The following is a 23,623-nucleotide window of genomic DNA, read 5'->3' as shown; positions in this document are numbered from 1 at the left end:
GCCACGTGAACCCCACTGACACAAGATGCTGCCATGGGTCCATGGTGCTCCATTGGGCGGGGCGGGGGGGAAGCACCTCCCAGGGAGCCCAAGACAGTGGTGGGGGGGGGTCTCTTTGCTATGGAGTCTAGAAGGAGCTGGGGGCTGAAGGCATCATTGAGAAGGGGGAGTGTGGGCAGGGAGGTCCCTGGCTAACTGTCTCTCTCCTGCCTAACCCCACTCCTGGTGGGTGCAGGATGAGGCCCAGCAGCTCACGTTCCTGCATGCCATCTACCCCACGTGTCTCGCTGCACACCAGAGAGGGCAGGACACACTGGAGCCGCACTGCTGCAAGGTGGCTGTGGTGGAGAGGATTGTGGTGAGCGAGACACGGCGCCCGGCAGCTGGAGCCAGCTGGGGGATGGCTGGTGCTGGAGGGGCAGCTGAGGGCAGGGATTGCTGGGGTGAAGATAGGGGAGAAGAGAGGGGAGAAATAGTGGGCAGGAATTGGAGGAGTGGGAGGCAGGTGGGGGGATCCTGGTGCCTGGGTGGGGTGCTGGCTGTGTAATCTTCTCATTGGAAAGTGTCAGTGAGGCCTGAATCTCACACGCTCCTTTGTCTCCTTTGGGTTTCACAGGAGCTCATTGAGGAGCTTCCTGATGACTCTCCACCCGGCGCCATCCTGGCCAACTGCCTGATTGCTGTGGGCAACCTCAGGTACCGAGACTCTCTTGCCCAGTTCCCCTCACGCCAGTGCTGCTCAGGTCCATGGCTGGGAGTCACTGTCCCTCCCACTCCCAGGTCACCTCCAGAGGGTGAGTCCTCTGGCAGAGGTGACGGGAAGGTTCACACGCTCCTGGCTGGGCTGTTCTTTTCATTCCAGTAACAGTGCAATGGCTTTTGGGAGAGGCTGACTCCCAGGATCAGATACAGGAGGGGCAGCAGGGTCCAGGGAACAGGCGCTATTCCTGCCCTGCCACTGTCTGTCTGGGAAACCTTGGCCTTATCATTCCCTGGCTTGGTGCCTCAGTTTGCATTCTCGCCAGCCTCTGCCTATTTCCCTGCAGTTTCACGTCCGTGTTGGTGCCAGTACCACCCCTGCACTGCACAGTCTAATCCCGGCTCCTCTCTCTCTTGCCAGCACCATGACACCCACCCTGGAGCCAGAGCTGGAGACCCACCTCCTTCGTGCTGCCCTTCATGCCCTGTTCACCCTGAGCATGGAGAAGGACCCCACCCAAGCCCAGGTAGATCATGCTAAAGTCATGGCTTGAAGAGCTAGTTGTCATCCTGCCACGAATCCTTGCGAATTGCCTGCAGTGGGATGTGAATGAGAGAGGCCAGGATATGTGTTTGGGGGTCTCACCACTGCTTCCCACAGACCCCTCTTCCTATCCTGTGGCAGGTGTAGCCCCAGTTTCCCTAACTCTGACCCATGACTCTCCCTTGCTTTGCAGGATCTGCATAGGGTCTTGCCAGACATCCTGGATGCCATGCTGGGGAATCTGCTGGCAGAGTCCCCAGGCACCAACAGGCTCCACTACATCTTGGAGGTGAATGTGATGAGAGGGGTGGGGGCAATTTTACCCTCACTCTTAGATCCATTTTCCAGTCTGTCCTCCTAGCTGGGCCCGCAGTGGGCCATCCTTGGTCAGGGCAGTTAGTGCAATGCAGTGTCAGGCCCTTCCTCCTGGAAGGACAGAGGAAGGAGCTGGGACTTCAAGCCAGAGGTCTGCCTGGTTCTGTTCAGCGCTAACCACAGGGCCCCTGGCTGGCTTGGGGAGCGAGAGTCTGAACCCCTCCTGTGAGATCCAGAAGACGGTCCTCAGAGAAGAGTCACAGGCTCGTTCCTAGAGAACCAGGAGGACCCCACACAATCAGCCCTGAGATTCCTGGGGGGATTGTGCTCACACTCAGTCCCTTCACCCAACCCAGGACTTGAGAGCCAGGGAGGGGGAAGGGGTCTGTCTCTTTCCTGGTAAGCTGTTCAGGAATCAGGAGTTCAGGGAGGATGGGAGCAGCCCCAACACCGAGCATTGTCCCAATCTAGAGAGACAGTGACAAGTTGTGACCTGCAGGACACAACCATCATCCTGGGGCAACAATCCCCTTTGGAAGCTCTGCAATCAATGAACTAGATATTCCCCCCCACACACGTCTCAGCCCCCTGGGGATGGGGAGGGGCTCATTAGCACAACACATTCACCTACCCATTGATCCTGAGCTGCCTGCTTTCCCCACAGCACATTAACTACTGGATCGTGCCCAGGGTGTTGCGAGAGAGAGCCAGGGCCCTTAGGAGCAGCATGGCCCTGCTCAGATCCACCATCACCCTCCCTGCGTTCGACGACAGTGGCCACTGACCCCAGGCTCCTGGCCCCAGGCGTAGGTGGGCTGGAGCAGGTCTGGGGAGTCAGGCAGCGGCACAGGAGCTAGCAAAGAGAGCTGTAGACAGGGGGGTTTGAGGGGGAGTTTGTCAGGGGAGTTTGTCTTGTGGGGCTTGTGTTTTGCTGTGGGGGGTGGGTTTTGGTGGGGTTTGTGTTTCCCAGATTAACAGGACTTAGGTGGGAAGGGTCTGACAGACACAGAGGCAGCACGTTGTAAGGAGAGTGGTCACTTGGGATAGGCTATTACCAGCAGGAGAGTGAGTTTGTGTGTGTGGTTTTTGGAGGGGGGTGAGGGGGTGAGAGAACCTGGATTTGTGCAGGAAATGGCCCACCTTGATTATCATACACATTGTGAAGAGAGTGGTCACTTTGGATGGGCTATTACCAGCAGGAGAGTGAGTTTGTGTGTGTGTGGGGGGGGGGGGCGGAGGGTGAGAAAACCTGGATTTGTGCTGGAAATGGCCCAACTTGATGATCACTTTAGATAAGCTATTACCAGCAGGAGAGTGGGGTGGGAGGAGGTATTGTTTCATGGTCTCTGTGCATATGTCTTCTGCAGTTTCCACAGTATGCATCCAATGAAGTGAGCTGTAGCTCACAAAAGCTCATGCTCAAATAAATTGGTTAGACTCTAAGGTGCCACAAGTACTCCTTTTCTTTTTACAGAGGCAGCAGTGGGAGTGACCCATGTAGCAGAAGACACAAGGAGGATGACTGGATGTGGAAGCTGTGGTATGTCCATAATCCTGGAGGGGGCACCTGGTAAGAGTTTTGTCTGCGTGAAATGCCGTCTGCTAGAGCTGATGGAGGAAAAGATCCGAGGTTTGGAGGTGCAGATGGAAAGTCTGGTAGAGTTTAGGAAGGGGTTTGAGCAGATGATGGAGCAAAGACATGAGGTATCTGAAGGGAAAAGCTCAGACTTGCAGATGGAAGCAGGACTGAGGAATTCTGAGGGGAGACTGCTGGGTGAGGAAAGTGGTCAGTGGAAGCATGTGACTAAAAGAACCAGGCAGAGGAAAAGACGGGCTAGTGAAGGAGAAATAGAGCTTAAGAATAGGCATGCAGAGTTGGAAAATGAAGAAGGGGCTCAGCAGGTAGTCACTGAAGGTGGAAGGGCAAGGAAGAAGAGAAGAGCGGCTAGTCCTATAGGAAAAGGGGAAGAGTTAATGGAGATTACACCAAATATGAGCCCCAGGAGGATACAGGATGGGTTAAAGAGGATTCCAAGGGAGAATAGGAATGGAAAGAACTTGCAGCCAGAGGGAACAGGAGATAGACTGGAGAATAGCACCGTCACTAGGAAAAGACAGGTCTATGTGATTGGGGACTCTTTACTGAGAAGAATAGATAGGCCTGTAACCAGAGCTGATCTGGAGAATAGGAGGGTGTGCTGTCTTCCAGGTGCTAAGATACGGGATGTAGACCTGAGGTTGAAAAGGATTCTAAAGGGAGCGGGAATGAATCCCCTAATTATCCTTCTTGTGGGAACAAATGATAGGGCTAGATTCTCGCTGGAAAGTATTAAAGGAGACTATGCTAGGCTGGGGAAGACGCTGAAGGAAATTGAGGCTCAGGTGATCTTTAGTGGGATTCTGCCTGTTCCTAGAGAAGGGCAACAAAGGTGTGACAAGATTATGACCATCAACAGATGGCTCAGGCAGTGGTGCTATAAGGAGGGCTTTGGGACGTATGGCCATTGGGAGGCATTCATGGATAGAGGACAGTCCTCTCGGGATTCAGAGTAACAGCCGTGTTAGTCTGTATTTGCAAAAAGAAAAGGAGTACTTGTGGCACCTTAGAGACTAACCAATTTATTTGAGCATAAGCTTTCGTGAGCTACAGCTCACTTCATCGGATGCATATTGTGGAAAGTGTAGAAGATCTTTTTATACACACAAAGCATGAAAAAATACCTCCCCCCACCCCACTCTCCTGCTGGTAATAGCTAATCTAAAGTGATCACTCTCCTTACAATGTGTATGATAATCAAGGTGGGCCATTTCCAGCAAAAATCCAGGGTTTAACAAGAACGTCTCGGGGGGGGGGGGGTAGGAAAAAACAAGGGGAAATAGTTTACCTTGCATAATGACTTAGCCACTCCCAGTCTCTATTCAAGCCTAAGTTAATTGTATCCAATTTGCAAATTAATTCCAATTCAACAGTTTCTCGCTGGAGTCTGGATTTGAAGTTTTTTTGTTGTAATATAGCAACTTTCATGTCTGTAATCACCTGACCAGAGAGATTGAAGTGTTCTCCGACTGGTTTATGAATGTTATAATTCTTGACGTCTGATTTGTGTCCATTTATTCTTTTACGTAGAGACGGTCCAGTTTGGCCAATGTACATGGCAGAGGGGCATTGCTGGCACATGATGGCATATATCACATTGGTGGATGTGCAGGTGAACGAGCCTCTGATAGTGTGGCTGATGTTATTAGGCCCTGTGATGGTGTCCCCTGAATAGATATGTGGGCACAGTTGGCAACGGGCTTTGTTGCAAGGATAGGTTCCTGGGTTAGTGGTTCTGTTGTGTGATATGTGGTTGCTGGTGAGTATTTGCTTCAGGTTGGGGAGCTGTCTGTAGGCAAGGACTGGCCTGACTCCCAAGATTTGTGAGAGTGTTGGGTCATCCTTCAGGATAGGTTGTAGATCCTTAATAATGCGTTGGAGAGGTTTTAGTTGGGGGCTGAAGGTGACAGCTAGTGGCGTTCTGTTATTTTCTTTGTTAGGCCTGTCCTGTAGTAGGTGACTTCTGGGAACTCTTCTGGCTCTATCAATCTGTTTCTTCACTTCCGCAGGTGGGTATTGTAGTTGTAAGAATGCTTGATAAAGATCTTGTAGGTGTTTGTCTCTGTCTGAGGGGTTGGAGCAAATGCAGTTGTATCGCAGAGCTTGGCTGTAGACGATGGATCGTGTGGTGTGGTCAGGGTGAAAGCTGGAGGCATGTAGGTAGGAATAGCGGTCAGTAGGTTTCCGGTATAGGGAGATGTTTATGTGACCATCGTTTATTAGCACTGTAGTGTCCAGGAAGTGGATCTCTTGTGTGGACTGGACCAGGCTGAGGTGGATGGTGGGATGGAAATTGTTGAAATCATGGTGGAATTCCTCAAGGGCTTCTTTTCCATGGGTCCAGATGATGAAGATGTCATCAATATAGCGCAAGTAGAGTAGGGGTGTTAGGGGACGAGAGCTGAGGAAGCGTTGTTCTGAGTCAGCCATAAAAATGTTGGCATACTGTGGGGCCATGCGGGTACCCATAGCAGTGCCGCTGATTTGAAGGTATACATTGTCCCCAGATGTAAAATAGTTATGGGTAAGGACAAAGTCACAAAGTTCAGCCACCAGGTTAGCCGTGACATTATCAGGGATACTGTTCCTGACGGCTTGTAGTCCATCTTTGTGTGGAATGTTGGTGTAGAGGGCTTCTACATCCATAGTGGCCAGGATGGTGTTATCAGGAAGATCACCGATGGACTGTAGTTTCCTCAGGAAGTCAGTGGTGTCTCGAAGGTAGCTGGGAGTGCTGGTAGCGTAGGGCCTGAGGAGGGAGTCTACATAGCCAGACAATCCTGCTGTCAGGGTGCCAATGCCTGAGATGATGGGGTGCCCAGGATTTCCAGGTTTATGGATCTTGGGTAGTAGATAGAATATCCCAGGTCGGGGTTCCAGGGGTGTGTCTGTGCGGATTTGATCTTGTGCTTTTTCAGGGAGTTTCTTGAGCAAATGCTGTAGTTGCTTTTGGTAACTCTCAGTGGGATCAGAGGGTAATGGCTTGTAGAAAGTGGTGTTGGAGAGCTGCCGAGCAGCCTCTTGTTCATATTCCGACCTACTCATGATGACAACAGCACCTCCTTTGTCAGCCTTTTTGATTATGATGTCAGAGTTGTTTCTGAGGCTGTGGATGGCATTGTGTTCCGCATGGCTGAGGTTATGAGGCAAGTGATGCTGCTTTTCCACAATTTCAGCCCGTGCACGTCGGCGGAAGCCCTCTATGTAGAAGTCCAGTCTGCTGTTTCGACCTTCAGGAGGAGTCCACCTAGAATCCTTCTTTTTGTAGTGTTGGTAGGGAGGTCTCTGTGGATTAGTGTGTTGTTCAGAGGTATGTTGGAAATATTCCTTGAGTCGAAGACGTCAAAAGTAGGATTCTAGGTCACCACAGAACTGTATCATGTTCGTGCGGGTGGAGGGGCAGAAGGAGAGGCCCCGAGATAGGACAGCTGCTTCTGCTGGGCTAAGAGTATAGTTGGATAGGTTAACAATATTGCTGCGTGGGTTGAGGGAACCGTTGCTGTGGCCCCTTGTGGCATGTAGTAGTTTAGAAAATTTAGTGTCCTTTTTCTTTTGTAGAGAAGCAAAGTGTGTGTTGTAAATGGCTTGTCTAGTTTTAGTAAAGTCCAGCCATGAGGAAGTTTGTGTGGAAGGTTGGTTTTTTATGAGAGTATCCATTTTTGAGAGCTCATTCTTAATCTTTCCCCGTTTGCTGTAGAGGATGTTGATCAGGTTATTCAGCAGTTTCTTTGAGAGCGTGTGGCACAAGCTGTCAGCATAGTCTGTGTGGTATGTAGATTGTAATGGATTTTTTACCTTCAGTCCTTTTGGTATGATGTCCATCTGTTTGCATTTGGAAAGGAAGATGATGTCTGTCTGTATCTGTACAAGTTTTTTCATGCAGTTGACAGATTTCCACTCCATACGGCTAAATGCAGTGCCTTGCGTAATGACAGGTTTCAGAGTAACAGCCGTGTTAGTCTGTATTCGCAAAAAGGAAAAGGAGTACTTGTGGCACCTTAGAGACTAACCAATTTATTTGAGCATAAGCTTTCGTGAGCTACAGCTCACGTCATCGGATGCATATTGTGGAAAGTGTAGAAGATCTTTTTATACACACAAAGCATGAAAAAATACCTCCCCCCACCCCACTCTCCTGCTGGTAATAGCTTATCTAAAGTGATCACTCTCCTTACAATGTGTATGATAATCAAGTTGGGCCATTTCCAGCACAAATCCAGGTTCTCTCACCCCCCGCCGCCCCCCCCCCCACAAACCTACTCTCCTGCTGGTAATAGCTTATCTAAAGAGACCACTCTCCTTACAATGTGTATGCTAATCAAGGTGGGCCATTTCCAGCACAAATCCAGGGTTTAACAAGAGCTGACAGGTCACTGGGGCGAGGCGGGTTGCTGGAGAATGGGGTGGTGGGACGATAGGGTGTCTGGAGGGTTCTTTGGGAGGTAGATGGGGCCTTGGGCAGCCCCCGGTAATAGGGTGTGGTCTGGGGTTGTCCCTTCTGGTCTCTGCTCCAACTGCGACCAGTTTTCTTCTTCTCTGCCACCTCCACCCATCTGGCTCCAATCTCTCCTGCCTCGATTAGAGTTTGGGGCTTCCCATCTAGGATGGATCTTTCTATTTCCTCAGGAACACCCTTTAAGAATTGTTCCATTTGCATTAGGAAGGGCAAATTTACTGGAGATTCAACACTTGCTCCTGATATCCAGGCATCCCAATGTTTCACAAGGTGGTAGGCGTGTCGGGTAAATGACACATCTGGTTTCCACCTTAGGGCTCTGAACCTCCGACGAGAATGCTCGGGTGTTATCCCCATTCTGACTCTCACCTTGGATTTAAACAGTTCATACTTCTTCATGTGTTCTTTAGGCATTTCAGCCGCCACCTGAGCTAAGGGTCCACTGAGCTGCGGCCTCAGCTCTACCATGTATTGGTCAGTAGAGATGCTGTACCCAAGGCAGGCCCTTTCGAAGTTTTCTAAGAAGGCCTCCGTATCATCGCCTGCCTTGTTGGTGGGGAACTTTCTGGGATGGGAAGTGGTACCTGGAGAAGGATTGCTAGGGTTTGTTGGTATATTCTGCTGAGCCTTTACCTTCTCCATCTCCAGTTCATGCTTCCTCTCTTTTTCCTTCTCCTCCTCCACATGCTTCCTTGCCTCCATTTCCCTCCTGTGGGCAGCCTCCTGTACTTCCTTCTCCAGCCGCATAAGTTCTATCTGTCTTTCATGTTCCTTTTGTTTTTCCTCAGCCTGAAATCTGGCTAATTCCAGCTTTTGTTGAGCCGTGGAGTCTGTCATCCTAACCTCTCTGTTTTTAACTAACTTTACACCCGAGATTTAGAAATAAACAAACAAAACTTGGCTGTAAAATTTTGCTGTGCTGGAATAGGATACCTATTCTCTGATAGTGATTGGCAGCCTACAGAAAAAGACAATTCCCTTTGTCTCTGCTCTGGCCCCAAATCAAAGCAAAAAACCTCCACTACTTGGAAACCTCCTTTCCAGCAGCCCCAAAGGAAAAAAAAATTCCTTTTCAAATCTGTGCTCCTTGTAAAAAAAAATCAAAATCCTAAAAAAAAAAAACCCTACCACTTTTGTCTCCAGGCAAATGGGTATAGAACACCCCACTATTTACTTTTAGGGGAAAAAAACCTCAGGTTTGTGAAGACTGTGAATTTCCCTGCAGGAGGTTAAATACCCTGCCTCCAGGCAAAGAAAACCTGCAATTCACAAAGATAATCCCCTTTTGTCTCTGCTCTGGCCCCAAAGCAGAGAAAAAACTAGCTGCTTTCAGTGGGACCTCCTTTACAACAGCCCCAAAGGAAAAAAAATATTTCCTTTCTAAAATCTGTTTTTCTCATTCAAAAAATCTCAAATTGATCTCAAAATGATTTCAGGTTAATCCCACCACTCTGCCACCATGTCAAGGTTCCTTCCCCACTCTGAACTCTAGGGTACAGATGTGGGGACCTGCATGAAAACCTCCTAAGCTTACTTTTACCAGCTTAGGTTAAAACTTCCCCAAGGTACAAATTAATTTTACCCTTTGCCCTTGGATTTCCACTGCCACCACCAAACTTTATCTGGGTTCCTGAAAAAACAGAGTTTGGACACATCTTTCCCCCCAAAATCCTCCCAACCCTTACACCCCACTTCCTGGGGAAGGTTTGGTAAAAATCCTCACCAATTTGCATAGGTGACCACAGACCCAAACCCTTGGATCTTAGAAGAATGAAAAAGCATTCCGTTTCCTTACAAGAAGACTTTTAATAGAAGTAAAAAGAAAAGAATCACCTCTGTAATATCAGGATGGTGAATACCTTACAGGGTAATTAGATTCAAAACATAGAGAATCCCTCTAGGTAAAACCTTAAGTTACAAAAAAGACACACAGACAGGAATAGTCATTCTATTCAGCACAGCTATTTTCTCAACCATTTAAAGAAATCATAATCTAACACATACCTAGCTAGATTACTTACTAAGTTCTAAGACTCCATTCCTGTTCTGTCTCCGGCAAAAGCATCACACAGACAGACACAGACCCTTTGTTTTTCTCCCTCCTCCCAACTTTTGAAAGTCTCTTGTCTCCTCATTGGTCATTTTGGTCAGGTGCCAGCGAGGTTACCTTTAGCTTCTTAACCCTTTACAGGTGAGAGGATTTTTCCTCTGGCCAGGAGGGATTTTAAAGGGGTTTACCCTTCCCTTTATATTTATGACAAAGACATTTTTGGACTTTTAGTTTAGGATGAGCGCGACCCAGGAAGGAGTGGGCTAAAAGACGGTCACCTGGCTGAAGGGCTGAGTTCCCAGGCAAAAAACTGCCAGAGTGCCCCACCGACTCTTGGCCGGGGTGCTAGCCCAGCAAGAAAGCTGTGGCACCAGGCCTTGCCAGGAAGGGGAACCTATCGGTGAGTGAACTCTGTTACAAGCCTGCTTCCACTGTGGAAACAGCCAGTAATGGAGAGTGGTGGGGATGGCCTCTGGGAGAGGATGGCCGGAGTGGTCATACAGCAGGGGCAGCAGGGTCCAGGGATGAGAGCAGGGAACAGGTTGTAGTGCAGCCCTGCCACTGAGTGGTAACGTGATCCTGGCCACGTCACTCTCCCACCTGGTGCCTCACTTTCTCTATCTTTGAAATGGGCACCATCCTGACCCACCTTAAGAACGTGTTTGATCCTCTGCTCTTGTTTCTCCAACCCCTGCCCTCCTAGCCCCACACAGGCCTCTGCCCTGTGCCTCAAACTTCCATGCCCATGTTAGTGCCTGCGTCGCCCCCCAGCTGCAAGGTCTCCTGTACAGTCTCCTGCTAGCAAACTGAAGCCGCCTCTAGATCCAGAACAGGTATTGGTTGGTTCAGTTGCTTATTCTCTGGGGTTCAGACCCTCTGTTCTCCCCCTGGGGTGACAGAACCCTGATTGTCAGATCTGTCTTTCAGGCTCTGTCCCAGCCTCTCAGATATATCCTGCAGCCAGCCCAACTCAGGGAGCAGTGCGGACAGGTTATCTCATCCTGTGAAACCAAGCAACATGGGTCCCATTGAGACTCAGATGGAAGATCCCATACATCTCCTGGAGGTAAGAACCGTTCACTCGTCCTGCCACTTGGGGCTCTTGCTACAAACAGGGGGCTCCTGCTACATATCCTTGTTGGGAGGTTTCCCTGTCCCTGGATCCCAGCCCTGGTACAGAGACCTATTTCTCATCATGTTATCCTCATGTTATTCTCAGAGGATGTGTCCAGGATCCTGGTGACTGTTTCCTGCAGGAAGTTTGAGCGGGCAGAGATCACTCACTGTCATGACCCACGGGTCTGCAGGGTTCACGGAAGCAGCCACGCTCCAACTCTCCACCTGGAAGCCTGCTGAAAATTGCTTACCCAGGACCCACGACGTTCAGCCCCAGTGTGAGGCTCCACTCCTGAGGTCCTGTTGGAGGAGTCGGAGAGCAGCTAACTGGCCCCCTGGCCCTGCTTCAGACAGCAGCAGGAAGAGGAAGCTGTCTGAACACCAGGGCTGCTCCCTGTTCTGGACCATGTGCTGCCTCTTTCTGCTGCCGCTCCCCTGGCTTGATTTCCTGGCATCTGATTTGTGGTTGTGGTCGCAAGTTTGTTTTTTGCTTCTGATCTTCCAGTATCCTGACCCAGCTGACTCATGACTCCTGTCCTGTGAGCGTGGACTCTGGCTCTGACCAGTAGGTCTGGCTGTCCTTGACCCAGCCATGACAGTCATCGACTCAGAGACTTTAAGGTCAGAAGGGATCATTATGATCATCTAGTCTGGCCTGCACAATGCAGGCCACAGAATCTCACACACCCACTCCTGCAATAAACCTCTCACCTTTCTCTGAGGTATTGAAGTCCTCAAATCATGGTTTAAAGACTTCAAGGTGCTGAGAATCCTCCAGCAAGTGACCCGTGCCCCATGCTGCAGAGGAAGGTGAAAAACCCCCAGGGCTTCTGCCAATCTGCCCTGGGGGAAAATTCCATCCCGACCCCGAATATGACGATCAGCTGAACTCTGAGCATGTGGGCAAGACTCACCAGCCAGATACCCAGAAAAGAATTCTCTGTAGTAACTCAGATCCCCTCCCATGCAACATCCCATCAAAGGCCACTGGGCCCCATCTACCACGAAGAGTCAAAGATCAATTAATTGCCAAAATCATGCTGTCCCATCATACCATCTCCTCCATAAATTTATCGAGCTTAATCTTGAAGCTAGATAGGTTTTTTGCCCTCACTGCTTCCCTTGGAAGGCTGTTGCAGAACTTCACTCCTCTGATAATGGTTCGAAACCTTTGTCTAATTTCAAGTCTAAACTTCCTGCTGGCCAGTTTATATCCATTTGTTCTTGTGTCCACGTTGGTACTGAGCTTAAATAATTCCTCTCCCTCTATGGTATTTATCCCTCTGATATATTTATAGAGAGCAATCATATCTCCCCTCAGCCTTCTTTTGGTTAGGCTAAACAAGCCTAGCTCCTTGAGTCTCCTTTCATAAGACAGGTTTTCCATTCCTCGGATCATCCTAGTAGCCCTTCTCTGTACCTTTTCCAGTTTGATTTCATCCTTCTTCAACATGGGAGACCAGAACTGCACACAGTATTCCAGGTGAAGAATGCCTTTTATAATGGTACTAACACCCCCTTATCTCTACTGGAAATACCTTGCCTGATGCATCCCAAGACCGCATTAGCTTTTTCACGGCCATATCACGTTGGCGGCTCATAGTCATCCTGCGGTCAACCAATACTCCAAGGTCCTTCTCCTTCTCTCTTACTTCCAATTGATGTGTCCCCAGCTTATAACTAAAATTCTTCTTATTAATCCCTAAATGCATGACCTTACGCTTCTCACTATTAAATTTCATCCTATTGCTATTACTCCAGGTTACAAGGTCATCCAGATCTTCCTGTATGATATCCTGGTCCTTCTCTGAATTGGCAATACGTACCAGCTTTGTGTCATCCACAAACTTTATTAGTACACTCCCACTTTTTGTGCCAAGGTCAGTAATAAAAAGATTAAATAAGATTGGTCCCAAAACCAATCCCTGAGGAACTCCACTGGTAACCTCCCTCCAGCCTGACAGTTTGCCTTTCACTATGACCCACTGTAGTCTCCCCTTTAACCACTTCCTTATCCACCTTCCAATTTTCATATTGATCCCCATCTTTTCCAATTTAATTAATAATTCCCCATGTGGCACCGTATCAAATGCCTTATTGTAATCTAGATAAATTAGATCCACTGCGTTTCCTTTGTCTAAAAAATCTGTTTCTGTCTCAAAGAGGGAGAGCAGGTTGGTTTGGCATGATCTACCTTTTGTAAAACCATGTTGTATTTTGTCCCATTTACCATTGACCTCAATGTCCTTAACTACTTTCTCCTTCAAAATTTTTTCCAAGACCTTGCATACTACAGATATCAAACTAACAGGCCTGTAGTTACCCGGATCACTTTTTTTCCTTTCTTAAAAATAGGAACTGTGTTAGCAATTCTCTAGTCATATGGTACAACCCCTGAGTTTACCGATTCATTAAAAATTCTTGCTAATGGGCTTGCAATTTCTTGTGCCAATTCCTTTAATATTCTTGGAGGAAGATTAGTTGGGCCCCCGATTTAGTCCCATTAAGCTGTTCGAGTTTTTGGCTTCTACCTCGGATACGGTAATATCTATCTCCATAGCCTCATTCCCATTTCTCATGCTGTCGTTATGCCTAAGCTCCTCATTAGCCTCCTTAAAGACTGAGGCAAAGTATTTGTTTAGATATTGGGCCATGCCTAGATTATCCTTGACCTGCACTCCATCCTCAGTGTTTAGCGGTCCCACTTCTTCTTTCTTTGTTTTCTTCTTATTTATATGGCTATAGAACCTTTTACTATTGGTTTTAATTCCCTTTGCAAGGTCCAACTCTCCTTGACTTTTAGCCTTTCTCACTTTATCCCTACGTCTTCTGACCTCAATAAGGTAGCTTTCCTTGCTGATCCCTCCCTTCTTCCACTCCCTGTATGCTTTCTGCTTTTTCTTCATCACCTCTCAGAGATGCTTGCATATCCAGCTTGGTCTGCCACTCCTGCCTATGAATTTTTTCTCCTTTCTTGGGATGCAGGCTTCTGATAGTTTCTGCAGCTTTGATTTAAAGTAATCCCAGGCCTCCTCCGCCTTTCGATCCATAAATTCTTCAGTCCAATCCACTTCCCTAACTAATTTCCTTAATTTTTGAAAGTCAGCCCTTTTGAAATCAAAAACCCTAGTCACAGATCTATTTTTGTTTATCCTTCCATTCAGTTTGAACTGAATTAGCTCATGATCGCTCAAACCAAGGTTGTCCCCAACAACCATTTCTTCTATGAGGTCCTCACTACTCACCAAAACCAAATCTAAAATGGCATCCCCTCTTGTTAGTTCAGCAACTACTTGATGAAGGAATCCATCAGCTATCACCTCTAGGAAAATCTGAGCCCTATTATTATTATTAGCACTTATCCTCCAGTCTAGATCTGGGAAGTTAAGATTTCCCATTATCACACAGTTGCCATTAGTATTTACTTCATTAAAAACATTAAAGAGGTCTCTCTCCATATCCAAATTAGATCCCGGCAATCTGTAGCACACCCCAAGCACTATCCCAGGGGAGGCTTTAGTAGTTTTCTTCCCCAAAGTGATTTTTGCCCAGACTCTGTCTTATCCATTCCATCGCTTCTCATTTCTTTACAATCTACCTCCTCATTGATAGACAATGCTACTCCACCACCTTTGCCTTTATTTCGGTCTTTCCTAAACAGCACATACCCTTCAATACCTGAACTCCAGTCATGACCACTATTCCACCGTGTTTCTGTTATCACTACAATATCTGGTTTCACTTCCTGCACCAGTAGCTCTAGTTCCTCCATTTTGTTACCTAGGCTCCTCGCATTGGTGTACAAACATCTTCATTTTTGCTGTTTGCCCTCAATCACATTCTTTACCCGATTAGGCATTGACATTCTACCGCCAGTATGACCTATTAGACTGGTATCCACACTGCCCTTCCTCCTTATGTCCATTCTCCTACTCACAGCTGTATCCTTCATTACTTTGTTTTCTTCCCTCTCAATATTAAAATCCGGTGTGGACATTACCTGTACATCTTCCAACCATCTCCCCCAAATTCCTCGTTTAAAGCTCTCTTAATCAGTTGTGCCAGTCTCCATCCGAGAAGTCTATTTCCTTCCCGACTCAGATGAAGTCCATCCGGAGAGAACAGTCCTCTCTCCATGAATGCCTCCCAGTGGCCATACATCCCAAAGCCCTCCTTACAGCACCACTGCCTGAGCCATCTGTTGATAGTCATAATCTTGTCACACCTTTGTTGCCCACCTCTAGGAACAGGCAGAAACCCACTGAAGATCACCTGAGCCTCAATTTCCTAAAGCTTCTTCCCAAGCCTGGCATAGTCTTCCTTGATACGTTCCAACGAGAATCTATCGGTATCATCTGTTCCCACATGAAGGAAGATCAGTGGATTCACAAACACACACAAACCTCCTGGTGTTGGGAGGGGAAGAGGAGAAAGGACAAAAGATGCAAGAGAAGAAGAGAAAGGAGGGAGGAATGGAGGAAAAGGTGAAATAAAAAGGACTAACCCTCATGTCCCCAGTGATTCTAAGGGACAGAATTCAGGTGCGGAATAAAATTCTGCCCCCTTAAGCTTCTGTTTTCCACGCCTAGAATTCAACTGTCAGCAGATGGATCCGACTGAAGAGGTTTCAGACCTGAGGAGGCTCTTACCTTCTCAACAGGGACGTCTGTTTTCTATCAATAAATCTATGAAAGGAAAGGAGAAAACTCTACAGAGGTTCCCCCTGGTGCTCACGTACGTGACCCCTGATCCCCTCTCAGTCCTCACGGAGAGACCTCGAGAAGGAGACTCGCTGAAGTGAAGCCACAGGGGTCGCCGAGGTTTCCCTGGCCCCTCCCCGTCCTGCCTGGCTGATGTCAGCATCTGTCTGTGAGGTCACCACCTCCCCACCACCTTTGACCAATCGTCTGAGCTCCTGCAAAAGGCCTGTGTGATGTCACTGCCACCCCCCTCCCTTGCCGTGCTCATGTCCTGCCACTGGCCAGACACGCTGGAGGTTGGAGCTGCTCCCTGGGGATCGCCCCACTCAATGAGGGTTCGTTCTAGGAACAGGGCAGGATTGACTTTTTGTGGGCCTGGCACCAAACATATTTGTGGGCCCCCCTGGGGAATGAAGAGGCCGGGGCAAGAGTACAGCGGGCAGGGTGGATTTGATTTAAATCACTTGTCAGGAAGTCTCCATTTAATCATGGTTTTCTACATAAAAGTTCATTCTTGTTGCTTGTTATAACCTTAATACATATTCTTCACAACTCAGAGTTCGATGTAGGTTTCACTTTTAGAAGGGAAACAGTATACATTTTTATACCGTGATTTATTTGGAAAACTTTTCAGATGAGTTTTACAGCTATGTCACAAAATGAATGCGTGTTTGGTTATTTCATTTACCAAAGGTAACTGACGCAGAGATTTATGAAGTTATTGGGAGGTGAACTCTCTCCAATTCAACAGGTTAATCATTAATATTTGGAAGATTTTCTTGCCAGGCTGTATTAGGAAGAGAACATCCCCAGACAGATATTTAAATTGCTTTATTTAACTAAAACAACAACATGAAGTATTCTGGATATTTTTCTTCAACAGCAAACATAATAGTTTAACAAAAAGCATATGTCTCTCCCTTCTCACGTTTATCTCCAGACTTCTTTTCCTTGTCCAGATCTATTCTGCCCCCAACAATCTTCTATTTATTGAACTCTTTGAAACTTTTCACTTTTAAAGAGAGGTAAGGGGTTGACCCTGTGTCCACATATCTGCAGAGGGACAATAGAGTTGAGGTCTGTTATTTCTCACTTCTCTATATTATTTATTTATTTAAAACATTTTTGCTGTTAACAAGCACGTTACCTCTGGAGACACAAATCCACAGTTTGAGAACTGCAAAACTAAGCATCTCTGATGTACCTTAATTAAAACAATCTTTAGATATTTTTTCCTCAAAAATCCAATTTAAATTAAAAAAATCCGATTATTTGATTTTTTAAAAAAAGTAATTGATTTTTATCCACCCTCAAAGTTGGGCATGGGGGCGGGGGGAAGGATTGGTCCCCAGCTGGAGTGAGGCAGGGGACAGGGGCAAGATGAGCACAGCAGAGGATGGGGGGAGGATTAGTCCCTGTTGACTGGAGCAAGGCAGGGTCTGAGGGCAAAAGCACAGTGGGGCAGGAGCTAGGATTGATCCTTGAAGCAAGAAAGGGGCCAGGGGTAAACTGCAAGCAGAGCAGGTCTGGGGAGGGGGTAAACAGGATCCCCCCCCACTCCTGCCCACATAGAGTGGGTACCTACCTTCTCCCTGGTTCTAGCCCATTCTCCTCATCTCGCTCTGCACTGAGCTGAGGGTGGGGTGCACGGAGCACAGGGCTGGGTGTGAAGGAGAAGGCTGGGGGTTGGGGTGCAGGGTCTGAACAGGAGGTAGAATGAGGGAGGGGGCTCAGGGTTGGGGCAGGAGGTTGGGGGTGTGGAGCGCTTACCTGGGGGAGCTCCCATTCGGTGCGAGGGGTGCAGGTTGATATGTGTGGGGGGAGGGTGCAAGAGCTCCAGTTTGGTGCTCAGGGTGGGGGTGGGGATGTGTGGGGGGTGCAGGAGTCAGAACTGGGGACTGGGTGTGTGTGAGGGGGGTGCAGGAGTCAGGGCAGAGGGCTGCGTGTGTGGGAGAGGGCTGCAGGGGTCAGGGCTGGGGAGGTGCGCTGGAGTCGTGGGGGTGCTTCCAGCCCCCTGCCCTGAGTGTTTCACAGGAGGGGGCTGGAGGGGGTATACCCGGATTCCACCCCCTACCTCAAGGCCCTGTCCCCGCCTCTTTTCCACGTCCCCCTCTCTCTGCCCGGCACACCGGGGACCGGGGGCAGGGGGCGGAGGTGGGGCGAGTCCGCAGCGAGCTGCGGGGCGAGGCGGGAGCTTGGCTGCCGGCGGCCTCGGAGCAGCAGGACCGAGCCCGGGGCGCAGCCCCACCAAGCTTCTCCCCCGCAGGAGAGAGCGGGGGCGGAGAAGAGTGGCTGGGCCAGGGCCCCCCTACCCCAGTCTCCACCGCCCCCCATCTCCAGCAGTCCGGCCGCCCCCCCCCTTTTTTTTTTCCCTTGGGGCAACCCTGATTCGGGTGTGCCTGGGCCCACCCCGTGCGCACGCCTCTGAAGCGAGCATTATTGTGTGATCCTTGAGAACCCCGGAGCTGTGCTGCCCCTGAGTAGTGTGAGCAGGAATTGTGTTTTTTCACACTGCTTGTGAACACACGGGAGTCCAGCTAGCCGGCTTTCAGCTCCCCCACTATAAAAAGTGATCAAGCCCTTCCTGTACCACAAACCCAGGGCCTTGAAGGGACGGGTCAGCGTGGAGAATTCAGGGCTTGCCAACAGGGGGACACTCAGCAAAATGAATTTTGATTAGTAGAAGGTGTGACTTGAAAATGGATTAGTTAAATGGAATTGAACCCCTCACTAACCCCATCAAAGAACTGACCTACATAGCGCATCAGAGCTCAAAGCTATTTCTTTATGTTTTTTGGGAGAAAGCTACATATTCCACAGTCCACACCCCTCTTCAAATGAGAGTTTTGGGGAGGTTGCAGAGAGGTTCCCTGTACCTCTCTGGTGACTTGGCTTCTGGATTCTCCTGGTCTTTACCTTCTCCTGCTCCTGCAGTGTTGATTTTCTCTCCATCACCATCCTGCAGCCTCCTCCTTCTCTTCCTGTTGAAATAGCAGCAGCAGTTGCTCTGGTATCTTAGACCTTGTCTACTTCCTGGAACAGTGGGGGCCTATCCCCATTGGCCAATATACAGCCCCACTGTGTAACCCAGATGTGGCTGCATCTTAGTACCAAGACACCAGGGGTCACGGCGCCAGTGGAGATGGTACACACAGGCCACTGCCCCACGTGGCCACCAGACGTCAGACTGTGCCCTGTGTTAGCTGGCTACCACACTTCACTGCCCCAAGGCGTGAGGTACACGCAGGCTACACATGAGGTACACAAAACCTGTTCTCAAACTGGGCCCCAGGGGTCACTGCAGCACTGGCTGGGGGGACACATGCAGGGCACTGCCTCACGTGGCCACCAGGAGTCACTGCTGCAATGGTGGTGGGGGGGGAATGATAAACAGGCCACGGCCTGAAGTGTCCACTACCACAACGGTGTGTGTCTGTCTGTTGTGTCCTTTCGTCCTCTGCCCCGTCACCCCAAACTCCCCAAGTCTTGTGGAAACGAGCCTGCTCCTCTCGCAGGTGGCTGACAAAGGAGGCTCCGGCCCGGTGAGGCTCTGGCATTGTGCAGAGCACGGTGCAGCAGGGAGTTAACGCTAGGGCCGTAGTTCTTCCTTCCCAGAAACAGGACGTACGTGTGGAAAATGGGGCAGCTCCCCCAGCCCCCCCAGGGCAGCCCAAGATCAGTGTTTGTCAACAGGGAGCAGCAGGAACTCCTACCCCTGCATGGGCTGGGATGGATACCTGGCTGGCCTGGGCCCCTAGAGGTGTGAGAGCAAAGGGAAGGTTTGTTTGTGGATTTTCCCCTTCGGGGAACCGAAGGAGCTTTTTCTCTGAGAGCTGCATGGGAGGAAGTGAAGGCTCAACCCTGGGCTGGAGGCTGGCAGCGATATTCTGTTCAGGGCTGGTGGGGGGAAGCTCCCCGCAGTGAGGCTTAGAGACTCTCCGCTAAAATCTGGCCTGGAAGGATATTTGTTCAGTGCTGGTTGATTGGCTGTAGGAGCTGTGTCTGGGGAGTTCCCACAGAACTGCCCGGGGGAATTCCCTCAGGAATATGGGGTGCTGGGCAGTTGTAGGGGGGCTGTGAGAGGGGCACTGGGCAGTGGGGGGTTCTGGGCATAGGGATCTGTGGGCCAGATCTCTGGGTGAGGGGGCACTGGGCATGGGAGTTCCTGGGCATAAGGGGGTGGGCGTAGTGGGAAGGGGAGGTGGTATGGCAGAGCACGCTGGCAGCGGACGGCTGGATGGGCCAGTATGTGTCTGGCAGCTGTGGGTTTACAAACAGTGCCCTCGTATAGGGCTGCGCAGACCGGAGCTGTGCCCGTCGTCCCCGACCCCCACCCCCCGCCAACCCCTCACTCTGGGGATCAACCTCCCCTCATGCCATGCCCCATTCCCCCATGGGGGCCCACAAAAGGTTAATCCGGCCCTGTCCACACCTCCTTGTGCTGGGCACTGCACGGACACCCAGAGGGCCGGCAGGATGCATGAGGAGATTGCCTCACACACTCATCTGATAGATGAAGGGCTGTATGTGGCATACAGTGGGGCTGGAAGAGGGTTGAGGTTTTGCTAGACAGCGAGACAGATGGAGAGCTGCAGGGACGGGTGGTGATGTCACGGGCCAGAGGTATGGTGGGTTCAGCTCATGGCCCCTGACCCTGTCATCTCCTGCCCGCATCTGCCCTGGACTCTGCCCCGTCTCTTGCAGGCAGCACTCAGCAGAGTCAGGCCCTGTAGCGTTACACTGGTGCCTCCATCCCGTGCGTACACCTGTGCACAGGGTGCTGCTGGAGAGCTCAGGCCTGGACAAGCCAGCGGGCTCACGGCTGCTGAACCAGCTCCTCCAAAGACTGCCCCAGATCTCCCCCTCCTTGGGCAGCAAGACCCTGGCCGGGGGGGCTCCTTGTCCCTCCTTCCACCCAAAGCAGCCTGCTCGGCAGAGAGACTGAGGTCACCTGCCTCTGCCCAGCCTCTAGCTGGAGCTGCTCCAGCCCCGAATTGCTGGTATCCCAGCCTGGCTGGAGTTGGTGTGATGTCCTCGCGGAGTCAGTTCTTTTCTCTGATAGATTATGATTTTCCCCTCTGCAGTTAGTTGGTGTTTCTCTGCCTCCCCAGAACCCTTCTCCAGAGTCTGTCATTGCTTCCCCTAAGAGCTGCTTCCCCTTTTGGGTCTCTGTTCTGGGGTCTCTGCTGTCATCGGGGACACTGCTCTGGCTATGGGCAGGTGCTCAGCAAGGTGAGGGTTGTAACTCAGAGCTTTCGCCATCAGAAATTTAATTAAAATTAACCTTTTCCTCATTCCTTAAAGTGCAGAGTAACACACAGGCACACACCTGCTCACCAGGGGTATGTGTGGGTTGGTGTCAGGGTGCAGGGCCCCCTGGTGCCCAGGTGGGGCAGTGCATGGTGAATATCGCTCCTGTTGGGGCACTGACCCCTGCTGGCCAGGTGGGATAGTGCCCTATGTGTATCTCCCCCCCAGCACTGTGATAGTGACCCCTGCTGGCCAGGCACGGGAGTGCCCTGTAGGTGCCTTCTTGTTGGAGCAGTGACTCCTGGTGGCCAGGTGCGGCAATGCCTGGCATGTATCCCCCCTCTCATTGCTGCAGCGACCTCTGGTGGTCACTGAGGGCAAGTGCCTATGTGACCCCACCACTACCATTGCGACGGTGAGCGCTGGTGGGTAGGTGAGGCAGGGTACTGTATGTATATCAGCCATTAGGGCAATGTCCTCTGCGTGTCCCACTCTCATCAGCCAGATGGGGCAGTCCTCTGTGTGTATTTACTCCCCCGAACTCCTGCATTTGTCCAGTGACCACTGGTAGCCAGAAGAGTCAGTGCCCTAGGTGTGTTGTTCACCTCCCCCAAGGTGGCAGGGTGCCTGGGTGGCCGTGTTAGGCGGTACCCTGGGTATCCTCCAACCCCCTTGTCGCAGTGAGCATCACTCCCCCACTAGGGATGTGCACTGGTGGCCAAGTGGGGCAGTTTCCTGTGTGTAGCCACCTACCCCCTCTGTGGCCAGGTATGGCAGGCACTAATCCTTGGCATCCACATGGGGCAATACCCTCTGTATATCCCCCAATTGGGGCAGTGACCCCTGCTGGTCAGGTGGGGCAGCGCCCTGTGTGTGTCTGCCCCCTATTTGGGTTGTGACTGCTGGTGGCTAAGTGAGGCAGTGGCCTTTGATTTCCTCTTCTCTCCCTGCCCCCCCAAGGTAGTGCCCCCTGTTGGCCAGTTGGGGCACTACCTGATGTATGTATGTACTAATTGGAGCAGTGACCTCCCCGTGGTGGCCTCGTGTGGCAGTGCCCTATTGGTATCTCCCTCCCGCAACAGACACCCCATTGTGGTAGTGGCCACTTCAGGCAGTGGCCTGTTTATCATTCCTCCCCCCGCACCATCGCAGCAGTGACTCCTGGTGGCCAGGTGTGGCGGTGCCCTGCATGTATCCCCCCAGCCATTGCTGCAGTGACCCCTGGTGCCCAGTTTGAGTAGTAGCCTGTGTGTACCTCATATCCTGGGGCAGTAACCTGTGGTGGCCAGCTAAGACAGTGCACAGTCTGACGTCATAGAATACCAGGGTTGGAAGGGACCTCAGGAGGTCATCTAGTCCAACCCCCTGCTCCAAGCAGGACCAATCCCCAATTTTTGCCCCATATCCCTAAATGGCCCCCTCAAGGATTGAACTCACAACCCTGGGTTTAGCAGGCCAATGCTCAAACCATTGAGCTATGCCTCCCACCGAAAAGACACCCAGAAGGACGCTAAAGAGAAACTTTTATGATCTTGGGGAATAGTTCAACACCTGACCAGGGACTTGAACCCTGGACCCTCAGATTAAAAGTCTGATGCTCTACCAACTGAGCTAGCCAGGCTCACACATCTGATGACTATGTACGGCAGTGGCCTGGTATTACCTCACCTGCCTTGTGTTCTGCAAGTGTCCAACTTCCCCTTCGCTATTGCTCTCCAAAACTCCTTCAGGCAACCCCTTCCCCAGGTCCCTTCACCTGCCAAACCTCCCCTGGACCCCCATCCGGGGTGAGGGGGGGCACCGCACCCCAAAACCCAATGGAGCCTGCGGGGTGGCCTGCTCCAAGGAGGGGAGGGGAAATCCTGGGGCCACAAACTGAGCAACGGGGTTGAGGCTCCCCCTGCAATGAGAAGCGGGGAGAGAAGAATGAAGCAATGCACGGTGGGAGATGTAGCATCTGCCCCGGGCTCTATCTCCCCTGAGCCGCGGTGGGTCCCATGGCAGTGTCTCCAGCCTGCATTTCCTGATAGCCAGTGCCAGGCCCGGCCCGGCCTTCCCATTTCCGGTGCGAGTCTGGAAGCAGAAGTTGCCATGAGGCAGGGCCGGGAAAGGTGGTGCTGTTGTCAGGAGAAAGCAGGAAGAGTAGGTGGGTCTGTGCTACCAAGGGGAGATGCAGCCCTTGCTGTGAAAGGGCCCCACCATTAGGGGAGATGTCGTCTCCCTGCCATGCCGTGCCCTGCGCCAGCCCCTGCGTGTCATGGGAGGTGCAGGCTCCAGCCTGCGGAGCTGCAGCAGGGAACCCCACATCCCAGAGCCTGTCCGGCACCCCCATTCTCAATGCCCCTCGTCCCTGCCACCACCCCACCCCATCAGTGATAGAACAGGAGGCAGCTTAACTTCCGCTCACGGTTCCTGGTGGGTTTCAGAGGAGCAGCGCGTTAGTCTGTATCCGCGAAAAGAACAGGAGGACTTGTGGCACCTCAGAGACTAACCCATTTATTTGAGCATAAGCTTTCGTGAGCTACAGCTCACTGCATCGGATGCATGCAGTCCCGGTGGGACTCTAATAGAGCGCTTATCGGAGCATCTTAACTTCTGCTCGCTGTTCCCGGTGGGACTCTAATAGGGCGCCTATCGTGGCAACTTGCCTTCCGCTGGCTTTCTGGAAGCGCCCAGTCTAAACTCTCAACTGTATCAGGCTGGGCAGCAACTAGATGATGCAGGTTTTGTCACCTCTAGTCTACAGGTCTGTTCCTTAAACGTGGGTCAATCTCCTGTGGGGTTGGGGCACAGGAATGCCCCTGCACTGCCCCCGTGCTTCTAATCCCTGCACTCTTCACCCTGCGCCCTCCCCCCACCCCTAACCTCTGCACCCCTAACCCTGCCCCCCCTCCCG

At 50.9% G+C, this 23,623-nt stretch overlaps 2 protein-coding genes, 1 long non-coding RNA gene and 1 other non-coding gene across 6 annotated transcripts in view; 1 reads left to right on the top strand and 3 right to left on the bottom strand.

The window, feature by feature from the left end:
• Nucleotides 1-16,220, top strand: part of LOC122465601 — a 56,018-nt gene extending 39,798 nt beyond the window's left edge. The window contains exons 3-7 of the mRNA XM_043545713.1: nt 236-358; nt 617-696; nt 1,121-1,226; nt 1,437-1,532; nt 15,367-16,220. Of these exons, the coding sequence (XP_043401648.1) occupies nt 236-358; nt 617-696; nt 1,121-1,226; nt 1,437-1,532; nt 15,367-15,414 (453 nt within the window). The 3' untranslated portion in view covers nt 15,415-16,220. The remainder of the gene's footprint in view (nt 1-235; nt 359-616; nt 697-1,120; nt 1,227-1,436; nt 1,533-15,366) is intronic.
• The window catches only part of LOC102930774 (class I histocompatibility antigen, F10 alpha chain), a 1,343,638-nt gene that overhangs the window by 644,571 nt on the left and 675,444 nt on the right, over nt 1-23,623 (bottom strand). The window lies entirely within an intron of this gene.
• LOC119566044 overlaps nt 18,242-23,623 on the bottom strand; it is a 109,688-nt gene continuing 104,306 nt past the window's right edge. For all 3 annotated transcript variants that reach the window (XR_006290560.1, XR_006290559.1, XR_006290561.1), the window contains one exon: nt 18,242-18,458. This is a non-coding gene — a long non-coding RNA (uncharacterized LOC119566044). The remainder of the gene's footprint in view (nt 18,459-23,623) is intronic.
• On the bottom strand, nt 22,276-22,348 carry TRNAK-UUU. Its single transcript has one exon. It is a non-coding gene; the product is annotated as a tRNA-Lys (tRNA).

The sequence above is a fragment of the Chelonia mydas genome, chromosome 4, assembly GCF_015237465.2.
Source record: "Chelonia mydas isolate rCheMyd1 chromosome 4, rCheMyd1.pri.v2, whole genome shotgun sequence".
Lineage (NCBI taxonomy): Eukaryota > Metazoa > Chordata > Testudines > Cheloniidae > Chelonia > Chelonia mydas.
Note: the sequence above shows the minus strand (reverse complement) of the source record. Positions and strands in the feature narration are given on the sequence as shown.